The sequence below is a fragment of the Hemiscyllium ocellatum genome, chromosome 1 (genome assembly GCF_020745735.1).
Source record: "Hemiscyllium ocellatum isolate sHemOce1 chromosome 1, sHemOce1.pat.X.cur, whole genome shotgun sequence".
Lineage (NCBI taxonomy): Eukaryota > Metazoa > Chordata > Chondrichthyes > Orectolobiformes > Hemiscylliidae > Hemiscyllium > Hemiscyllium ocellatum.
In genome coordinates, this window is record NC_083401.1 from 81801922 (window position 1) to 81821726 (window position 19805).

General features: G+C 39.5%; 1 protein-coding gene across 1 annotated transcript; it reads right to left on the bottom strand.

The window, feature by feature from the left end:
- Positions 1-11469: 11469 nt before the first annotated feature.
- Positions 11470-12216, bottom strand: LOC132808957 (bone morphogenetic protein 2-like). The gene has a single exon (XM_060822544.1). It carries the CDS (start codon positions 12214-12216, stop codon positions 11470-11472), a length of 747 nt encoding a protein of 248 aa, XP_060678527.1.
- Positions 12217-19805: the final 7589 nt, after the last annotated feature.

Consider the following 19805-nt stretch of genomic DNA (forward strand, 5'->3'; position numbering starts at 1 on the left):
ATGTAACTCTGCATGATACAGAGTGACCAACGTTGGCCACTAAATGGTTACATCACATTGCTGCATGATCCTTGCTGTGTGAATACAGGACTAAAAATCCATGGAGACTGCCACCAAGACAGGGATAGTATTCTGTGAGGTACAGGAGACAGTGAAAAAATTGATACAAGTGAAAATGAATCATTTCATTATTGGGACATATTATTTGATATGTTTTTGACTTGCATCTCTGTTTAAATCTGTTTTGCTGCAAAGTCACTAACTATATTTATTCATATATGAATCAATGGATTATGCCATGAAAAATGTTGTATAATAATAGAATGTCTACTCAACATTTCCATTCATGCATATGTTATTAAAGATGTAATGCAGAAAGTCATTGTAACATACTGTACAACATCTAATTGTCTTTAACATTTTCACCAAATATATAATTACATTACTTTTAGTAATCTATTATGTTATTGTAATACGCTGTACAATAGTTCATTGTAGAAGATCGGGTGGCAAAGTGGGTTGAAACTTTGTCCTTTCACCTCTGGAAATTAGTTCAATTCCATCCCAGACAGAGAGGTTGCAAGTATCCTCTCTTTGGCTATTTTAACAAAGGGTCTTAAGAGAAAGGATCACTGGAGACTCAACCCAATAACTGTTACATATATAACATTCTACATAGTTTGGAAATGTCAGAGTATGGAGGAAAAACAATTTTATAAAACACTTTGGAAAACGACTAGAATTTGAAGAAGAAGTGCATTGCAATTTGACTGGGAGATCATTGAAACATAATTTCTGCAAAAGCATCCCAATAACTTGATAATCCATAAGTATTTATTATTCCAGAAATATAGGAACATTGGGGAAAAATATGAGCAGAGGCATAAGGCAGAGAAGGAAGCTAATATTCCCAATATGAGACACTGGGAAGCTAATTAAAATGCCAAACGATGTTATGTCAAACTTCTGGAGAGTGGGCAAACAGAACAAAATCCACTGACTGGGGAGTGGGGAGGGAGTTTGGAAGGTGTAAAATATCTCTTCACAAACTTCTTTTAAAGGATTCCACTAACATCTTAAACTAAAAATATGATTGTGAAATATTGATGTAAAACTGATACCATCGAGTTCAAGCTCAGCTTTTCTCTTTCTCTACAAAAGTGTGTACATTGCTGCCAGGTATAACATTTAATTCTGTAACTTGTAGGTGACTTGCAGATATTACAGCAATAAAACACACTCTCCTTTGACATTATGTTGGTTTGATTTAAGCCTGGTTCATCGGGAAGCAAAACAGCCAGTTTTCTGATCCTAAGATTAAAAACAGTGAACAATCTATGCAGAAATTTGTAGCATGTTCTTCCAAATATCGTTTGCAAATATAGTTCTGGTTTGGGAACGGCTTTGCTGCTACATTTGTCACATTTGCTGATGAGTCACCCCACAGTGTTTGCAAACACTTGAAAAAAGCCTCTTTGGCACAGAGTTCAAATTTTAGCAATTCAGACAATAAGGAGGCTAAGTTCTTTCAAACCACAAACCAGCACAATTCCAGCAACATACAATAATGGCTGTTTAGAACAGAAAGACCCAAGAACCAAACTCAACTTCTCCTTGGAATAGATGCAACAAACAGGCACTTTCCCATAATTGACCAGTCAGGACTTTATCAAAGCTGATTTGACCCTGGCCCATGGGGTGAAACAACAGGTGTCCCTGCAGTTTTCTTGTGATGCCAGAAAGGAGCATTCCTATGTCCTCCACTTCCACAAAAGCCAAATATTTACTGAGCTTGTTTGAACAATTACCAGTCGTTCAGTTAAAGCCTGCTGACAAAGCTGCTTGACTTGGAAATGACCAGCCAGAACTTCCATATTTCACACTCCGACCAGGATAAAGATGCCCATTTTAATCTCCCATGAGTTGAAGATTTAATCTGGAACAGATGCATTTATAAGATTCTGAGATGTAGACGTGAAAATTATGTTTATTCTTGTGGGTCAGTCCAGAACTAGGTGGCACTGTCACTGTATAGGACAGAATTTAGGGGAATTATTTCTCTCGGAGGGTTGAAAAATCATTTTGGACAATTTTGATTCTGCAACAAGTTCATGCCAGTTTCAACCATAATAAAAATACCAAAAATTGGAGTCAAGTCTATATATTATAAATAATTGATAACATAGAGTGTTTTCAGGGTAGTAATCTAATCAGTATATTCAGATGATGGTTGTAAAACACTTTATCTGAACTATATCTCTCAGTTCTTCCAACCTAATTAGGAAATGTAAGTTCTGAAGAGTCATCATAATGGAGTCAAAACATTCATTTTCTCTCCTGATGCTATCAGAACTGCTGAGTTTCTCCAGCATTCTCTGTGTACGTTTCAGATTTGTAGCATCTGTAGCATTTTGCTTAATCAATATCAAGTTTGGGGAATAAATGTTGATGTTTTTCCATGTCCTAACTGCAAAGAGTCATTTCAAAATTATGAAGTCCCATTACTCCATCCTCTAACCCCTAGCCTCTCATACAAAATCTAATTTGATCTCCTGAAAAAGTACTACCTCCTTTTCCAATGACACTTTCTTTTCAGATTAGTTTCTGTGACCTCTTCAGTTCCACTCTCAATGAGCCTAACAAAAACTGCACTCCATGTGGCTACAGTTGTGTTAACTCTCATGGGTTGAGTTTTATGTGGATGGCGTAACTACACCTCTCCACTCCCACCCCATACCAGCTGAAGAACACATAGGCCTATGGCTTTAAGAATGACACTTGTTGATACTTTTAGAGAGAGCTAGGCATTGCAAATAGTGAAGTGCTTTATCTCCCCTTCCAATTCCAGTTTCATTTAGTCCCCTCCCCCACTCCTTACCTCACCTTCACATAAATTATTGAATTGGAAACATTGGTGATTTACTGGTGGTGGTTAATAGATGAAAAAAAATACTATGAGTGATTTGGTATTGGAAATAAAGTTCAGTTGTGTGTAAGACCACTTCTGGGATATAAGCAAAACAAACAGGAAGTCCTAGTCTAGAGAACTGCTGACCAATCTGACTCACAGCAGCTCCACAGTACCAGTATTGAGCAGTAGCTATGGCTGGGACTAAAAGTAGTCCCTAAAGTTGAGGTGCCATAGATCCCAATTTCAGGAATGCCCAGGGATTTTGGATAGGCATACCTGACAAAACTAATAAAGGTGGCAGTGGGTAGGGTGAAGGTGGATTTGAGCTTTAAAGGTTTATGCTTGGAAGCTGGGAAGGAATAGAGGGAGACGCAATCTTAGGAGGAAGCACTTGGTGGACATCGAAGTCCCTACTTTCTGTCTGCGAGAAGCTCATTCAAGAAAATATGCTGAAGTTCTTGCCATTCCCCCATCTTCTTCATTGTGACAAAAATAAATGTAGCAGAATCAGATTGAGACACTTAATTGGCAGTTAATTGTACACCAAAGGACTTTAATAAGTTGAGAAGTTGGAAGGTTGTCTGATACCTTAACTATAATATAAGGGACATGGTAGGATTGGTGAGATGCTATAATATAAGGGACAGGGTGGGATTGGTGAGGTGCTTTATTTTATATTACCTCTGTCTGCAAAGTCTATAAAATTTACTCTTCCCTTGAAGAACATTTAAAATAATTACTAAAGTGTTTGGAAGGGGTCTTTTGGCATGAGTTCAAATCCCACCTGCACCAGAGGTTTGTCATACAGAGTCTGAATAAGTTAATTCAAATATCTTAAAGTGACTTGAATTGTGAGGTAGTGAATAAAATCCAGTGGGCAACTAGGTACATTGGGTTGAAATCTCTTGTGTTCAGAGAATTTTAGAAATGGTCATAAGTTATACAACATTATTTTAATTAAAAAGTAAGGATTTCATAGCTGTTTAGCTTAGTTCTGATCTTCCTCCTCCTCCTCTATCATCTGTTTTCATTTAATTCACGTATTTAAGTCCATCTTAGATACTGTGATTATCTTGGTTTCTACTTAAAGTAATCCATTTCATAATCTAATGATATATTTGAAGATTTTCTAGCCTCCTTAATACATATCACTCTTTGTCAATTTATGTACCTCCCTCAGTCACCAACATCTCAACCATATTCCATGCCATGACCTCCAGTTCCCTGTCAGCAAAGGAGATGCCAATTACCCTCTGTCTGATATGTCTGGGGCAAATAAAACAAACTATTCAGGACAGCTGTGGGCTGCCAATGATTGACCAGCTGTCCATCTGGTCTTTGGCTGTAAGAACCTCAGGGGATCCTAGCGCTGGCAAGTACTTCTGCCTGTGGAATGTTGGAAAATTTGGAGAATAAGATGAGAATGGTGCCATAGGGGCACAGGTAATGGTGTGCATTTGGGAAGATGGCACAAGCTAACCTACTTGTGCTCATAGAAACTCTGCATCAAATTTGTCAAAATCAACCCTTAGCCAACTTTAGGTAAAATTCAACCATGATTCTTTTTGGGTTTATGACAGGGAGTATAAACAAATTAACTCATTAGAGTCACAGAGTCATAGAGATGTATAGCATGGAAACAGACCCTTTGGTCCAACACATCCATGCTGACCAGATATCCCAACCCAATCTAATCCCACCTGCCAGCACCTGGCCCATATGCCTCCAAACAATTCCTATTCATATACCCATCCAGATGCCTGTTAAATGTTGCAATTGTACCAGCCTCCACCACTTCCTCTGGCAGCTCATTCCATACACATACCACTCTCTGTGGAAAAGCTGCCCTTCAGGCCTCTTTTATATTTTCCCCTCTCACGCTAAGCCTATATCCTCTAGTTCTGGACTCTTCCACCCCAGGGAAAAGACTTTGTCTATTTACCCTATCCATGCTCCTCATGATTTTATACACTTCTGTAAGGTCACCATTCAGCCTCCGATGCTCCTGAGAAAACAGCCCTAGCCCATTTAACCTCTCCCTATAGCTCAAATCCTCCAACCCTGGCAACATCATTGTAAATCTTTTCTGAACCCTTTCAAGTTTCACAACATCCTTCCGAAAGGAAGGAGACCAGAATTGCATGCAATATTCTAACAGTGGCCTAACCAATGTCCTGCACAGCCGCAACATGACCTCCCAACTCCTGTACTCAATACTCTGACCAATAAAGGAAAGCATACCAAATGCTTTCTTCACTATCTTTTCTACCTGTGATTCCACTTTCAAGAAACTATGAACCTGCACTCCAAGGTCTCTTTGTTCAGCAACACTCCCTAGGACCTTACCATTAAGTGGTTAAGTCTTGCTGAGATTTGCTTTCCCAAAATGCAGCATCGCGCATTTATCTGAATTAAACTCCATCTGACACTTCTAAGCCTATTGGCCCATTTGATCAAGATCCTGTTGTAATCTGAGGTAACTTTCTTCGCTGTCCACTACACCTCCAATTTTGGTGTCATCTGCAAAGTTACTAACTAAAACTCTGATGCTCACATCCAAATCATTTATATAAATGGTGAAAAGTAGTGGACCCAGCACTGATCCTTGTGGCACTCCACTGGTCACAGGCCTCCAGTCTGAAAAACAATCTTCCACCACCACCCTCTGTCTTCTACCTGCTGTATCCAAATGGATAGTTCTCCCTGTATTCTGGGAGATCTAACCTTGCTAACCAGTCTCCCATGGGGAACCTTGTCGAATATTTTACTGAAGTCCATATAGATCACGTCTACCACTCTGCCCTCATCAATCCTCTTTGTTACTTCTTCAAAAAACTCAATCAAGTTCATGAGACATGATTTCCCATGCACAAGTTGACTATCCCTAATCAGTCCATGTCTTTCCAAATACATGTACATCCCATCCCTCAGGATTCCCTCCAACAACTTGCCCACCACCGATGTCAGGCTCGCTGGTCTATAGTTCTCTGGTTTGTCCTTACCACTTTTCTTAAATAGTGGCACCATGTTAGTCAAGCTCCAGTCTTCTAGCACCTCACCTGTGACTATTGATGATACAAATATCACAGCAAGGGACCCAGCAATCTCTTCCCTATCTTCCTATAAAGTTTGTTTTTGAACACATCAGTGTTTTCGCTGCACATAATCAAGAGTTCAGTTCAGAAGCAGGTTTTTAGCTTCTCTACTAACAGGTTTAAGTTCAGTTCAATTTAAAGGAAGCTAGCCACTGTAGTCATAGTATTTTGTTCAAATTATAAACTTTCCAAAACTGAACAATTTGGGATTGAAATCTTTAGGTTGTTGAAAGTGAATAGATTTACGCCATCATGAGAAAGCTTGTAGCCTTACATGTGACACATTTATAGAGGAGATGTGGGAAAGCACTTGACCACAGCAGGGGCATCCATTTGTTCAGAAGAATTGGGGATATCTATTCTTAGTGACAATGGATTGGTGTAAATAAGGTGATAATATTTGTTCACTTGTGGAATGTGTGGCAGTACATCCTTCTCATCCCAGGGGCTGGAACATGCCTATTTCACAGTGGGATGTTGGATAACTGAGTTTCTGGTTTATATTGAAGACTCTTAACAAAACTCATACTCAATAGGAAAAGAACTTGTAATTTAATAAGCTGAGTGGAATATGTATGTAATAGAACAATCCTGATACCTTTTCATGTATACCACATGGAGCAGATTTGAATTTATGAAGCTCAGTTCCCTCATCTTAACTGTTCTGGAATGTGAATGTCTCATTGCCCTTATAGGCTGGGGAAACACAAAGGCTAAAACTGACATGTGAGGAAGTTGGAAGATGTTCATTTGTGAGTGAGAGGGGAAAACATTCTTCTGTAAATTACATTCACTGACTGAAGGGTTCAAGGGACACTGAGAGAAAGAGACAGACAGACAGGACAGAAGGTGGTGGAAAGGTTAACTCTTTGTGGTCTGCTTTGAGTGAACATTGGCTTATTATGGATTGAATGTTTGTGTGTTGTTCCCTGGAGCTCGAGATCCAGGAATGTTATGAATTTAATTTGCAGTCTGAGAATCTAAGATGATTTTATTAAAAACCCCTTTTGTAGGACCATGATACTGGACATGTTAGCTGAGCATGGTTGAGAGTGTGTTACTGGAAAAGCACAGCAGGTCAGGCAGCATCCGAGGAGCAGGAAAATAGATATTTTGGGCCAGAGCCCTTCATCGATTCTCCTGCTCCTCGAATGCTGCCTGACCTGCTGTGCTTTTCTAGTAACACACTCTCGACTCTGATCTCCAGCATCTGTAGTCTTCACTGTCTCCATGTTAGCTGAACAAGGTTACCTCATGACCTTTCCCACATAGTTTCGACTAGTCCCCATTATGATGTACTGTTAAAAGGGAAGGTTATCTAGCCAAAGCAATTGGCCATTTGGGGCCTGGCTGGATCAAGGTTTCCCACTTTGATGTGCATGGAGCTTAATTAGTCAAGCATTCATAGACCTGTCAATGAGGTTCTCTTCCTCTGCAAACTTTTGCCATTTTATTGCTGCTTATCTGATTAAGGACATGTGGTTTTTTTTGTCATTTTAATATCAATTTCTGTAGAAAGACAGTTTGCAGCAATAAGGGGAGTAGCCTGAGAGAGCTCTTAGGGGTAAGAACTGGAGCTGCTGCACTATTAATGGTTTTAGAACCTTAGCTCAAGCCTGGCTTTGTAGGTATCTATGATATAGTGTAACATTGATACTATTGGTAAAAAAAGGTAATAATTTGAACTCAACTGTCTGTAAGAGTTTTATATTCCAGACTATCACAGAATACGATCACTGGGACGAACCAAGAGAGGCTTACAGGTCGAGTCCATCAGGGATTCCCTGATCCATCTCGAATAGGTACTTGGAGAGGAAGCCTAAATTTTCTCTGCAGTTCAAGAAAGAGAAATTGGAAGAAGTCAATTAAACAGAAATGAAAAGAGTTGAGATACGAGTATAATTTCTCTGGACTTAATGTAATAGACTGGTTTGGGATATGTTAGTTTACTTGTTTTCTGTCTTTTGTGTAATAACTCATGTTCAGCTGTTAATGAATCCCAGCATCCTCTTGGGAATATGTTTCAGTGCCCAACCCACCACATTAAATAACAAAACAGAAAATGTAAACATATGATGTTTCATGCCACGTTTCATTCTGGGATCTGACTTGTTGGGATCATACCAGTATAAAAAGTATCTCACTAACATCACGTCCCTTGTGTCAAAGATTTTGGTGATTTGTCCATGCACCTGAACATCAATGCTTCCTGGACCTTGGAGTATTTTAGTCTGACTGTCACAGACTTAAATCATGGCCCGTACATTCATCTTAAGACCTGCTGAGATAGTCTATGTATTGGTTTTAATTTTAATTTTAAAACCAATTCGTTTTAATTTTCCAAAATTCTCTAGATGCAGGGAAGGTTCTATTGGATTAGAAAACAGTGAATGTAACTCTTTTATCAAAAAAGAGTGGGAGATAGAAAGCTGGAAACCGCAGTTTAAAATCTATCTTAGGGAAGATGTTATTATGAAGGACATTTGAAAAAACTCAGAGGCCAGTTTTCCATCAGCGAGTTACTCTTTATTTACATGTGGAGAATCCTCGATACTGATCTAGTTTCCTCAGAGCCAGCTCTAAGGCTAAACAGGATGACTAACATTCCTGTTCTTATCTGTCAGCCAGGGCTCTCTACACTGAGCAGATTAACAGCCCCAATCAGGGAACTCACTCTATGAGGTCCACCTGGCTGATCTCATTACAATCACCACAATTATATCATTTGAGGTTATCAGGCAGAGTCAACATGATTTTGTGAAACGGGAGTCATGTCAAACCAATCTATTGGAGTTCTTTAAAGAAGTAACAGGTTATCCGAATAAAAGAGAACTAGTAGATGTACTCTACATAGATTAGCAATAGAATTTAATAAAGTGCAACATCAAAAGCAGTTGCAGAGGCAGTGGCCCTAATGGTAATGTCACTTAATTAGTAATCCAGAATCCCGTGCTAATGGACACACATGGCACCCAAATTCACCATGGTGATGGTGAAATTTGAATATAAAATCTTGAAATAAAAGCTAGTCTAATGTAGGACATGTAACCATTGTTGCTTGTAAAAAGCCATCCATTTAGGGAAAGAAATCTGCTGTCTTTATCTAGTCTATATATGACTCCTGACTCACAACATCATGGTTGATTCTTATTTGTCTTTGGCAATTAAGGATGGGCAATACACCCTGGCCTTGGCAGTGATACCAATATCTCATGAACAAATAATAAAGAAGATTCCCATGCTGAAGGGTGTAACATCTTGGCATGCATTGAAGATTGGTTAGCTAACAGGAAACAGAAAGTAAGAATAAATGGTTATTTTTCTGATTGGCAGGATGTAAAATGTGGTTGTGCCTCAATCTTTGTATAAAATTATTTGGATGAAGGACAAGAGATATGTGCCCAGATATTTAGATAGCCAGTAAATTGTGTTAGCAATGTAGACTGGAATTGTATGTCAGAACCGTGCAGAATTCTGATGGTAGCACACTCCATGGGAATTGCCTGGGAATTTGAAGGTTTTGATTGGCAACTCCCCTGCAGCTGGAACCTTTCGGAAGAGTTTATTAAAGTCAGAGAATTTGGAGGGTTCCAACTCAGTTAAGCTAATAATTGCACAGGAAAATTAGAAAATTAAAAACCTACTCTAACTCTTTGCTATTAAACTGAACATGCAACTCACTATTTACCATATCTAAATCCCAACCTTGTCTGCTTGCATCCACATATCTCTGAGAACAATGCCCCAATCGTATACCTCAACTACCTAATGTGATTCCAAACGTCCACCTTGGGAGGCAACACCCATCCCATCCCTTCAGCCCTTTATAGCTGACAGCCCCAGGCCACCAGCCTGACCTCCCCTCTACCCCCTCATTGATGGCCTGACTGTTATTGATGGCAACCATATACCATGCTTCCTCACATTACTTACAACCTATCTGTGCACATGCAAGTCCACGATGAAACCTTGTTTTTCTCGATGCAAAGCTAGTTTCTATTAGCTCTCATCCTTCGTCTGTCCAAATTTAACATTCAAAGCTTTTCAGCATTAAATTTCACCTGTTTTGCTTACATTATTTTGGAAGATGGATGAAACTTCCTGAAATTTTATATCCAATAAGAACAGTAGGTAAAGTCCATGATGGCAGCAAATATGTAGATTCTGTGCAAAAAATAGGCTTAATGAGGCAAATGGGTCCTTTTTATTCTATGCTTTCAGATGTAGTTATGTGGACACTGGAAATGTGGAACTTCGTCTATAAGATTATTCATTTCACAACATGTCAGCATCTATTGCTCCCTCCTCACTGTAGAAAGGGCTGCATGATTTGATTTCTAGCTATTTTATATTAGTAGTATATTGAGAAATCCAATCAACTGTTTGTTTTTGCAACACAGATGAATCAGCTAGAGAGAAGTATTCCCCCTTGATCTCCAAAAAGGTTCCTCTCCAAATTACATGCCCCCCCCAAAAAAAACATGGAAGTTGTTTCATGCCTGCTCACCAAATGATCATTTTTCAAACTGCTGATGATATGCTCCTTTCTTACATTTACCCTCCTGAGTAATGTGCAATCAGATGTATTTGATTGGGTACTATAACTCAATTTGATATTGAACTTGATTTATCCAGATCAAACAGCAGGTTATGCACTTCATTAACAATGTAAGGCACCATCAGAATATTATACATCCAGCTCAACATAATAAATGGCTACCCATTTGTCATTACCATTCTTTGGTTTCATAGATGTCATTTCAGAAAGTGTGCCAAAAATATTAAAAATGTGCCACTGACATTGGACAGGGTTAAATTCCCTTGGTGCTTCTCCAACTTCATTGTCATAACTAACGCTGAAATTCATTAGAAACCCCATTTGTGCCATGGATGAGGTTTCTGTTAAGTTGGAGTGTAAGAAGCCCCAAAATAAATTGACCCTGAGACTTTGGGACTGGATCTGTCCAGTTTGCAGGATCAAAATCCTGGAATTCTCTTCCAAATAGGTCTATGGGTGTATCTATTCCCTATGGAATGCAGAGGTTCATGAAGGTAGTTCAATACCACCATCACAAGGACAATTGGGAACAAGTAATAGATGCTGGGCCAGCTCCCACATGCTCTGAATGAGTAAAGTTTACTTCAGTCATTTAATTCTGAAACTTTTATTTGAATACCCATTGCATGTACATTCCTATTTTAATAGGCTGCTCCTTTTTCTTTCTAAATCATGTGTTAGCTGCACATTTAAGTTTTCAAGAATAACTTTGCTTTTTGGAATATCAAAAAGGTACAGAAAGACAAATGGGCAGTATATTAACTTTAATTTGACAGCTAGTGTACAATGATGAAATAACAGAAGATTGAATGAACTATTATTTTTACTGTAGATGGAATAGCACATAAATATCAATAAATACTTTATTTGCAATAAATAGCTCAATTATAAATTGGTTAATAAAATTATGAGCAATGGCATCTGGACACAATCATGTCATCAAATGCTGTAAGTGTTAATTTGCTGTTACTGTTAAAATGCAGGAGAGTTAGTGGTTCATAGGATGCAGGAACGCAACAAGGTGCAGGAATAGCTCCATTAGAAAGATGATTCATCTTTGATTTGATTAGTGTATGCATTGTGGCAAGTTTGTACTTTTGAGGACAAGTACCCTCACAGTAAAAGGCATTGTAACTTAGAGGGGCCCTAATCCAATCTGACCATCCAATCTCGTCAAAAGAAACATATAATGGCCGCCTACAACATTGTATTTGATTTCTCTGGCAGTCCTCTGTATGGCTTTCACGGCGTGTGCGGACCTCTTTAAAAACCTTTTGCATTTCTATTTCCAGCTCTGCTTCAATGGTCACTTTGTCTTCTGGAGTGTGTTTGTGACTGGCAAACCAAGGAATCAACTCAAGTTCCAGACCATAATTTTCCTGTGGGTAGTTTATCCAGTATTCAACTGTTTTTCGAATGTCAAATATTACAGCCTTCTCATCATTTGACAGAATGACTGTACTGCCAAGGAAATGGCGCTGGAATTCTTTCCTTTCAACTGCTGGCTTGAGCAACTGGTATATTTTCACAAGCTGTAAGTTTGCGTCTCTCTTTTGCTGATGTAAATTTGTATTCTGTTGTAAGCGTTTGTAGAGCTTAAGTTCACCTCTCAAAATCTTTATTTCAGGAGAAACAAGCCAGTTTCTGGTCATGGTAATATTGAAGTACAGTCGCTGTTTATTGCTGGCCAGGTAATTTGTTGTTCTACCAGTGGTTTCCAAAAATGTCCCTGTTACAAACATAAGAGAAATGTACAATTATTCAATAGAATACGGTGAATTTTCCTTATATTCTTCTAACACACTTCCTATAGTTTCAGTGCTGTGAATATTTCTCCTAGAAAAAAAAATTGGGTTGGATATCTGTCTCCAAACCCCCAGGATTTTCTCACAAATATCATCTAGGGCTCAGTTGGAGCACTCTTGTCTCTGAATCATAAAATTCCATGTTCAAGTTACATCCTTGGGTTTGAATATAAAAATCAAGATGAACATTCTAGTACATTAAAGTGCACGCTGCATTGTTGGAAATGCTGACTTCCAGATAAGATGTTAAATTGAGACTCTAAGGTGCATGTAAAATATTCCAAGCACTATTTGTGGAAGCATCAGGAGATATCCTTCTCCTGAAGTATCTGCCTTTCAAAGTTTGCTTTACGCTTTCTGTGGCTTTGCCTGATGCTACTTTGGTCAGTTGTCAGCCATAAGCATATTGACTGATGGGGTAGACCCAATGGGTTGAATGGCCTACACCTCATCCTATGTTTCTAACTGTGGCTCAATTCAAAACAATCTCACTTGCAAGTCAAAAGGTTTAAAGTTTATGTCCATTCCAGAGACCTGACTACAAAACGTTCTAGGTTGACATCCTTGTGCAATAGAGAGAGTACTATGGGTTGGAGATGCTGTCTTTCGAATCGGTTATGAAAAGAAGACTTCAGTTGCCATCTCAGGAGGCTCTGAAAGGTCTCATGAGACATGCTTTCATTGAAAAGCAAAAGAATTATGCCCAGCATCCTAATCAATATTAATCCTAGGTCATCATCACTAAAATAAATGGTCATTATCAGACTGTGGATTATGGGACCTTGCTGTTGTTATACTTCCCACCCTTTAACAGTCACTACATTTCAATTGCACGTACTTATTCATGGAAGGCACTGCAACATTTCCTTTTTTGAACCGAAAGAAAGACAAGCTGAGGAATCACAGCTGTAACCCCCCCTCTTTCAGATTGTTGGATCGCCAATGTCTTATCACCATGTTTATTTCTATATAGTTTGATAATTCATTTCAAATTGCTAGATCACTTTGCTAACGAGTCAGATGATTGCATAAAAGTAATGGTATTTTTCAGCAAGATCATCTCACCAATTCATATGAGAATCTGTCCAAGAACTTATCTTGTGAATCATTACCAAAAAGGAAACAAATTATGGTCATGAGTTCGATGCTGTCAAGTTTTAAAGTATAGTAAGTATAAAAAAAATCACATAAAATATAGAATATAAACAGAAGACACAATGTTGAAGTTTTTTGTCTTGCATTCATCCAGGCAGAATTAGAAAAGTCAGTTGCAGGAGAATTGACGTTTCAGGCATAAGCCCTTCATCAGGAGTGAGGCTTGTGGGCTGGGGGACTGAGGGATAAATGGGAGGGGGTGGGCTGGGGAAAGGTAGCTGGGAATGCAATAGGTAGATGACGGTGGGGGAGAAGGTGATAGGTCGGAAAGGAAGGTGTAGCGAATAGACAGGAAAGTCGAAGGACAGGGCATGAGAGCAGTGCCGAGTCGAGGCTTGGGACTGGGATAAGGTGAGGGGAGGGGAAATGATGAAACTGGTGAAATCCACATTAATCCCGTGTGGTTGCAGGATCTCAAGGTGGAAGATATGGTGTTCTTCCTCCAGGCATCAGGTGGTTAGGGTTTGGCGATGGAGCTGGCCTGGACCTACATGTCCTTGGTCAAGTGGGAAGAGGAGTTAAAGTGTTCAGCCACAGGACGGTGGGGTTTGTTGGTGTGGGGTCCCAGAGTTGTTCTCTGAAATGATCCACAAGTTGGTGTCCTGTCTTCCCGATGTAGAGGAGACCGCATCAGGTGCAATGGATACAGTAGATGACATTTGTGGAGGTACAGGTAAATTTCTGTCAGATGTGGAAGGATCCTTTGGGGCCTTGGACAGAGGTGAGGGAGGAGGTGTGGGCGCAGGCTTTGCACTTCCTGCGGTGGCAGGGGAAGGTGCCAGGAGCGGGGTGAGGGCTGCTGGGGTGGGCGTGAATCTGACAAGGGAGTCGCAGAGGGAATGGTTTCTCCTGACAAGGGAGTCGTGGAGCACCTGCAGTCACCAGCATCTGCATTCCTCAATTTCTCCTAGAACTATAAGTATATCAAGTCTCAAGTGAACAACAATGTTGACTATATGAGAGATGGGTCCTGATTGGTTAACAAATGGTAGAAGCATTTCTTAATGGGACATGTTCCTTAAATATTATATTGTCTTTCTTCTGCACCTCACTGAAGCAGCCATCTTTGTGTGTGACTAAACAGTGGAAGTTGGAATATCACAATTGCATCTGACATTCCCAAACATACAATTATCAACAGAGTTATCAGATAATAATCAAAGGCTAATGATGGTATTGCTGACTCAGTTAAGATCAACTGTTTCATCACAGACCAAGGATGTTTCCCCTGGCCTATATAGCTCAATATAACATTGAGATGTTTTTGGACTCTCTACCCTAGGATGGTTATACTCATGAGATTTCCAACATTTCTCAAAAATAATTCCCAACCTTGTGCATGAAGGAGTTTGTAAAAGCTAATAAATTATATATCAGTAAAAACGCCATTCTTTAATGAACATGACAATATACAACTGTAAAGTAATAGAATCAATAGCTGTGACCTATTTGCTGGAACATTTGATATAATATTAAGGGTCACACTTGGCATCTGTTACATTTTTAAATTATTTGAGCTTAACACTTTGAAAACACATGTATTTCAATAGTAAATGCTTTCACTAGGTCTATATCTGGTGCCACTTATATCTTCTTCACAGTAAACAATTGTAACTATCTTAGTGGAGTATAGGTGCCCTAATAGTCATGTACACCATGATGTGAAACAAGGTATATGAGAAGAAACTTTGGGGGCTTGTGATTAAGGGAAAAAATTATTGATGACTTTAACCTGCTTATAAAATGTAAAACTCAACAGTAGTTGCATGGATGAAGATTTCATAGAATGGTTTCAAAATCGTTTCTAAGAACAGCACATTTTGGAACTAACCACAGCACAGATTATATTAGGTCTGGCATTGTGTAATGCCACAAGATTTTAAACGACCTTAGAGTTAAGGGAGCAATAGTCACAATATAACTAAAGTTTGTATCAGTTTCAAAAAGTGAAGACTGGGGTTAACACTAGTTTTTAAACCAAAACAAGGGCAATTATGTGTGTATGAAAGCTGACCTAGTTGAATTAAACTGGCATACAGGGTTGGGGGAAAAATCAAAAGAGACACAATGGTAGACATTTAAGGAAGATTTTCAGAATAATCAAAATAAGTTTATTCCTACTGTAAAGAAAAGTAGTGAAGGACCTACCATCTTAGCTAAAGATGTTAGGGAACGCATGAAATCCAACAGCACTCAAGAAGCTTGGCACCATCCAGTTCAAAGTGTTTGATTGGTACCACATCCACAAACATTTACTCTTCTACCACTGTTGCTCAGTAGCAGCAGTGTGTACTATCTAAAGTATGCAGTACAGAAATTCATCAAAGCCTCTCAGATAGCACCTTCCAAATCCATGACCGCTACCACCTAGAAAAACAAAGGTATTAGATGTATGGGAACCCCACCACTTGTGAATTCCCTTCACCATCCTGACTTGGAAAGATATAGCCGTTCCTTCAGCTTCGCTGTGTCAAAACCATGGATCTTCCTTCGTAATGGCACTGCAGGCCCTAGATTCCGTAGTTCAAGAAGACACCTCTCCACCACTTTCTTCAGGGCAATTAGGCCAGCAATACCAACATCCCATGAACGAATAAAAAACGATTAAGGAAAAGATACATAACTGTGCAAAGATCAGTGTCAGGCTGGTGATCTGTCAGAGAATGACTAAAAACTAAATCAGGTGGAGAAAGTTAGTGTATGCCAGGAAGCTAGGCAGGAATGAAAAAAAGCAGATGACAAGTTTGTACATGTATTTAAATAAGAAAATACTAAATAAAGTGATCATTGGTCCTCTGGAGAGTGAAAATAAGGTGTTAGTAGTAGATAAAAATGAAATGGCAGATGATATGAATAAGTATTCTGCTTCTACCTTCACTATCAAGGGAACAAAAAGCATTGCAGTAATTGCTGTAAATCTCGAGGTGGAGGTGAGACAGCAAGTTATCAAATTATATTCATGGGGGGAGTAAGTACTAAGGAAACTGATAGAACTGTGGGTTGACAAGTCTCCAGGTCCAGGTGGATTTCATCCAAAAGTTTTTAAAGAGGTTGCTCATAAGGGGGTTGCTAAAAGATTCCACTGGCCAGAAAAATAACAAATATAACCCGTGTATTCAAGACAGAGAGAGAGACAGACAGACAGATAGACAGACATATAACAGAAATCTATAGACCAGAATAGCATGGTGTCTATCATAGGGGAAGATGTTAGAATCGATCAATTAAAGTACACACTTAGAAAAACTGGAAGTAATTAGGAAGTGCCAGCATTGTTTTACCAATGGGAAATCATGCTTAACCGGTTCAATGGAGTTCGTTGGATAAAGGGGAGTCTGTTGACGTACTATGAGAAAGGGAGAACTGCAGATGCTGGAGATCAGAGTTGAGAATATAGTGCTAGAAAAGCACAGCAGGTAAGACAGCATCTGAGGAGCAGGAGAATCGACGTTTTAAGCATAAGCTTGAAACTTTCAAACACAAGCTTATGCCCAAAACATTGATTCACCTGCTCCTCGGATGCTGCCTGACTTGCTATGCTTTTCCAGCACTACACTCTCGACTGTTGATGTACTATACTTGGAATTTCGGTGTCAGGATAACCTATTAGCATGGCTAGAAGTTTGTATGGCTGGTAGAAAACACTGAGTGTGATTAACTTAAAGTGACATGTGAGTCCAACAGGTATCTGGGGTCTCAACATTTTACAATTTACATCAATGGCAATGAGGGGAGTGAAGAATGATAGCTAAATTCACAGCTGATATGAAGATAGGTAGGAATGTTTAATGTGAAGAAGAAAAAGAAATTGTGAACAGACATAGATAGGTTGAGTAAATGGGCAAGAATTTGGCAGATAGTGTACAATGTGAGAAATATGAAGTTATTCATGCTGGCAGGAAGAATAAGAAACAGTGTATTATTTAAATGGAGAATGACAGCAGAATTCTGAGGTGCAGAGTTAGATGTTCTGCTGCATAGGTCACAAAGGTCACTTTGCAGGTGCAGCACTTAATATCAAAGGCTAATGGAATGATGTGCTTTACTACAAGTTGAACTGAACATAAAAGTAATGATGTTAGGCTTCAGTTATACTGAGCTTTGGCAAAACCATGTCCAATACTATATGCAGTCTTGTCTCTTTCTTTAAGGAAGGACATAAATGCATTGCCATTCTGAAGAGATTGATTGACACCTGGAATGAATGGGTTGTCTTATAGAGTCATAGAGTCTTACGCCATCGAAACAGACCTTTCAGTCCAACTAGTCCATGCCGAACATGTTCCCAAACTAAACTATTCCCACTTGCCTGTGTTTGGCTCATATCCCTCCAAGGCGAAAGTGAAGACTGCAGATGCTGGAGGTTAGAGTTGACCGTGTGGTGCTGGAAAAGCACAGCGGGTCAGGCAGCATCTGAGGAGGAGAATTGACATTTCAGGCAAAACATTGATTCCTGATGAAGGGCTCTTTTCGATTCTCCTGCTCCTCGGATGCTGCCTAACCTGCTGTGCTTTTCTAGCACCACATCCTTGACTCATATCCCTCCAAACCTCTCACATTTATGTACTTATCTAAATGTCTTTTACATGTTGTAACTATACCTGCATCCACCACTTCCTCTGGCAGTTCAGTCTACATACGAACCACTCTCTGTGTAAAAATGTTGCCTCTCATGTCCTTTTTAAATCTTTCGATTTCCAGTTAACTTCCGCTCTTAACACATAATCAACAGTTCTATTTAAAGAAGTCATCATCCTACTTTCAGGTTTGCTATTTTGTATTTTCTACTGGCTTTTGCTAAGTTTTTGAAAGTTTTGGACATTTTCAGAAGTTCATGAAGGTTGGTGAAGTCCACAGTTGATAAAATAATGCTGCACATGGAGAAGGCATTAATTGTTACTGCAAGGCATCTTTTGTTAGCAATTATTTCCAGCCATGAAGCCTATAACAACAGTCCTCCTTGGGTTGCAACATCACGTGGCGATGGAGCGGAAACAAGAAGAAGGATCAGGGAAAGAAGGGGTGTTAGTAAGAGGCATATTTACCTAGTGAACATTTTTCAGTGAACACTTTTCCTGCTTGCACCTAAATCAGAAACAGTGCATTTGGTGCTTCATCGTGGAACTGAAAGTCCTTAGTGAACTGAAGAACCGAAGTCACAAAACTGTGTCACATCCTGGAAGCAGACTTTCAGCCTCAGTACAAGGTGAGGTCGTCAACTGAAGTGAGTGTGAATGTGACCACTACACCATTGGAAATTCAAGACTATCCAAATCCAATTCAAACACACTGGCACCGCAATATTCAAGGCCCAACCCTACTGGAATTCTAATTCCTAGTTGGCCTTCAGGAATTGCAGCCGGGACCTTACAGAGAATTGAGGGATTTAGATGTGTGCTTGTGAAACAAAAGCACAGACAATTCAACAATAACAAAACCTATCCATTCCACACCCTGATCTTCAGCTACAACCCAATCATAAGTGGTCAGCTTGAAATGAGAATCTGACTGCTGTGAGAAACTTGATAAGGCAGGTGATTAATATGCTGTCTGGGTCACTCTAGCAGAACCACCCTGTACTTAGCAGCAAGTATCTCAATTTACACAGATCTGTTGCATCCTGCACAATATGACACCTGCACCATTGTCATTACCAGCTCAAGATACATTTCAGAAGGAAAAAGGTGCGGAAGAGGAGAAGGAGGTAGCCAGCACATCCATCCTCCCAAGGGGGATGTCCATGAGTGCGTCATTTAATCTTAGTTCCTGTGAACATAATCTCAAATCACCACAACTTAAGAAATTCACACCTGATCCATTCCTCTGTTAACAGCCCTCACTTGGTCACAATCCTGAATAAAGGTCATTATAAGATAACTATTCTGCACCAATTTTATCCATTAAAACTGATATTGTATATAATAGTAAACCTACATTCCTGTCATGCAGGTGCTTTTGCTTGTCCTAAAGCAAGATTCATAAAGGATCATCCAAGAAGCATCCACACAAGCCATCCTTTCCTTCCATCCTGGTTGCAGGCCATTCATGCCTAATGTTTCCTCACAACAATGCTACTATCTTAAATTCACTCATTGCCAGAAGCTACTGACTATAAGTTCAGATAAATGACCATGGTCTGAAGTTCCATACAGATGGAAAGGCGCTGCACCTTGGGTGCCTGTGTCCCAAATATAGAAATTCCAACTCCATAGGAGGCTCACTGAGGTGGCTGAGCAAGCTGATGGATAGGTTGGAAATGAGTTTACATTTCAGCATTTCTT